Source organism: Frankliniella occidentalis, unplaced genomic scaffold (genome assembly GCF_000697945.3).
Source record: "Frankliniella occidentalis isolate FOCC.00 unplaced genomic scaffold, Focc_3.1 Scaffold325, whole genome shotgun sequence".
NCBI lineage: Eukaryota > Metazoa > Arthropoda > Insecta > Thysanoptera > Thripidae > Frankliniella > Frankliniella occidentalis.
In genome coordinates this window covers 88,236-90,636 of record NW_026267449.1, presented here as the reverse complement: position 1 = coordinate 90,636, position 2,401 = coordinate 88,236, and the positions used below count along the sequence as shown (strand labels likewise).

Here is a 2,401-nt window from a genome sequence, read left to right as displayed (position 1 = left end):
AAGGATGCAGGAAAGTTTGTACCTTTTTGCTTGTTGTGGGTAAGAACCAATTTGCTGCCATTGACGACATAAGGCACACTATTGATCAAGGAATACCTTGCCATGGCCTTTTCAACATCATTAAAGGAGGAATAAGCAGCACCCACACTAATATCAGGAGGTCCTGGATCAGGTCCTAGATTGAAGGACAAAAGCAGTTGTTAGTAACCTTGGAATTAAATAGGCCTACAAATCTTGACAATTAAACGAGAGATCAAGCAACGGCAATTCAAACTTATCCAAGAGTCATAACCTCTATTCCTCTTGCCGGCCTAAAACACAAGAAGGCCAAGGAGTGGGAACGGTGCGACGAAGGAATGTCCACCGAAAAATGTCCTTCGCCACATGGGCCGTAGTTTTTTCGTCACCCGTGATATGGTCCTCGGATAAATGTCCTATAAATGTTGGCTTCGAAAATTAAATGACCTCGTTAATAGGGTACTGTTGCCACGGCCAACAATGTAGGGGCCGCGTCCAAGATACACCCACACACCCCAGCTGGCCCACTCCATCGGACCTCGCGGAACGTGGAGGACCACGGAGCTGATCGACTCTAATAAGGTGAAGAAGCTCTTGTCCTACAAGGGCTTCCAGTACTCCCAACATTCACGAAAAGGAGAGAAGCAGTACTGGCGCTGTGTAGAGCGGAAAATCTGCAATGCGCGGTGCCACACCAACGTAAACCTTGAAAACCTGCGAATGCTGAAGGACGGCACGGAGCAGCACATCAACCACGTGGCCGACCACCGAACCATCGGAACCAGAATGGCGATGCAGGGAGTCAAGCGGGCCGCCGAGGATCACCCGAACGATCCACCCCAGCGAGAAGGTTCGCTACCTCATGTCGCCGCGATACAACAAGTACTTGGTATGCTAATTAGAGATTGACTAGCTGCTCCGTGCTGCTGTGGGAGCGGTCACGGGCCCGGAGGTGCGCGCGAGGCTCCCCGAGAGGAACACCTTGCGCCGGGTCATCAACAACCATCAAAACCGGGGGCGTCCGAGGAACCCACGGGAGCTTCAGGACATCGTCCTGGACGCTCCGTTCACGACCACCCTGAGGGGGACGCGCTTCCTCCTGTACGACTCAGGTCAGGCACGTTCGGGAAATCGGACGACGGCACATCGTATTGGCAGACACGACATGTGTGTGCGCGTGTATGCTCAGGTGTTGATGATCCGGACCGTGTCATCGTGCTATGCTCGGAGGAGAGCCTCCGCGTCCTCACGTGGAGCGAGACCATCTTCGCTGACGGGACGTTCAAGACCGTCCAAAACCAGTTCGGGCAGCTCTACACCGTCCACGGGGTGGTGAAGGACGTGGCAGGCCGCTCTTACGTCTTCCCACTTGCCTTCGCCCTGTGTGTCCGGAAGGACATGTCAACGTACCGGAAGATCTGGGGCGCCATAAAGGGGGAGGCAGAGCGGATCAATCTGCGGTTCAAAGTCCGTCTGTTTATGACGGACTTTAAGATCGCAGCCATGAACATACAGCAGACACTCTTCCCTGGGGTGGAGCACAAGGGGTGCCTGTTCCACTTCAACCAGGCACTCTGGCGCCAGGCGGTGGACAGCGGCCTCAAGGTACTGTACCACAACGCCGAGAACGAGGACCACACAGTGCGCAGGGACGTGCAGCGCCTGATGGCGCTCCCCTTCGTCCCCATCCCCGACCTGGAGGCGGCCTTCGACGCCGTGGTGGACGCCATGGACGACCGGGTCGTGCCTCTGGCGACAACACTGGAGAGCACTTACCTGCGGGTTGCGACACTGCGTCGGCGGCGTGCAGTGCCCCCTAGCTTCCCACCAGCCCTGTGGAACGTCCACCAGCAGGCAGTGGACAACACCGCCAGGAAAAACAATGTGGAGGGCTGGCATTGAAAGTTTTAGAAGCTGCTAGTGGTCCACCACGCTGATGTCTGGAAGTTCTTTAATGGGATCCGCGATGAAGAGCACGACTTCCACCATCTGCACGCCCAAGTCCGTGCGGGGCATATCAACGTCAAGCAGACAGTCAATAAGAAGTATGAGACGTGTCAGAGACGCCTGCACAGCCTTCCGGACAACTACGAGGACTACAAGGAGCGGGACGAGCTCATGCTGTACCTAGAAGCTATTGCGTACAACATTAAAATCACTTAAACCTTGTGGCACTGTTTGGACAGTCATTGGCCTATATTTCATTTGCCATTTTACCCTATTGGACCTGATCGCCTAGGGGACATCCTAGGTAAGGGGCCCAAATTACGGTGGACATTTTTTGGTGGACATTCCTTTGTGAAAGCGTTGGGGAGAGCGGGCCTTGCTGGGCTAGCGAGCGGGCTCGTGGGGGCATGTCTCCGCGCGATTCTCCCGGGGGGGG

At 55.3% G+C, this 2,401-nt stretch overlaps 1 protein-coding gene across 1 annotated transcript; it reads left to right on the top strand.

Annotated features, from left to right (window-relative positions):
- The first annotated feature begins 135 nt into the window (after window positions 1-135).
- LOC127751055 (uncharacterized) lies at window positions 136-2,187 on the top strand. The gene has a single exon (XM_052274010.1). It carries the CDS (start codon window positions 1,417-1,419, stop codon window positions 1,918-1,920), a length of 504 nt encoding a protein of 167 aa, XP_052129970.1. The 5' UTR covers window positions 136-1,416; the 3' UTR covers window positions 1,921-2,187.
- The last annotated feature ends 214 nt before the right edge of the window (window positions 2,188-2,401 follow it).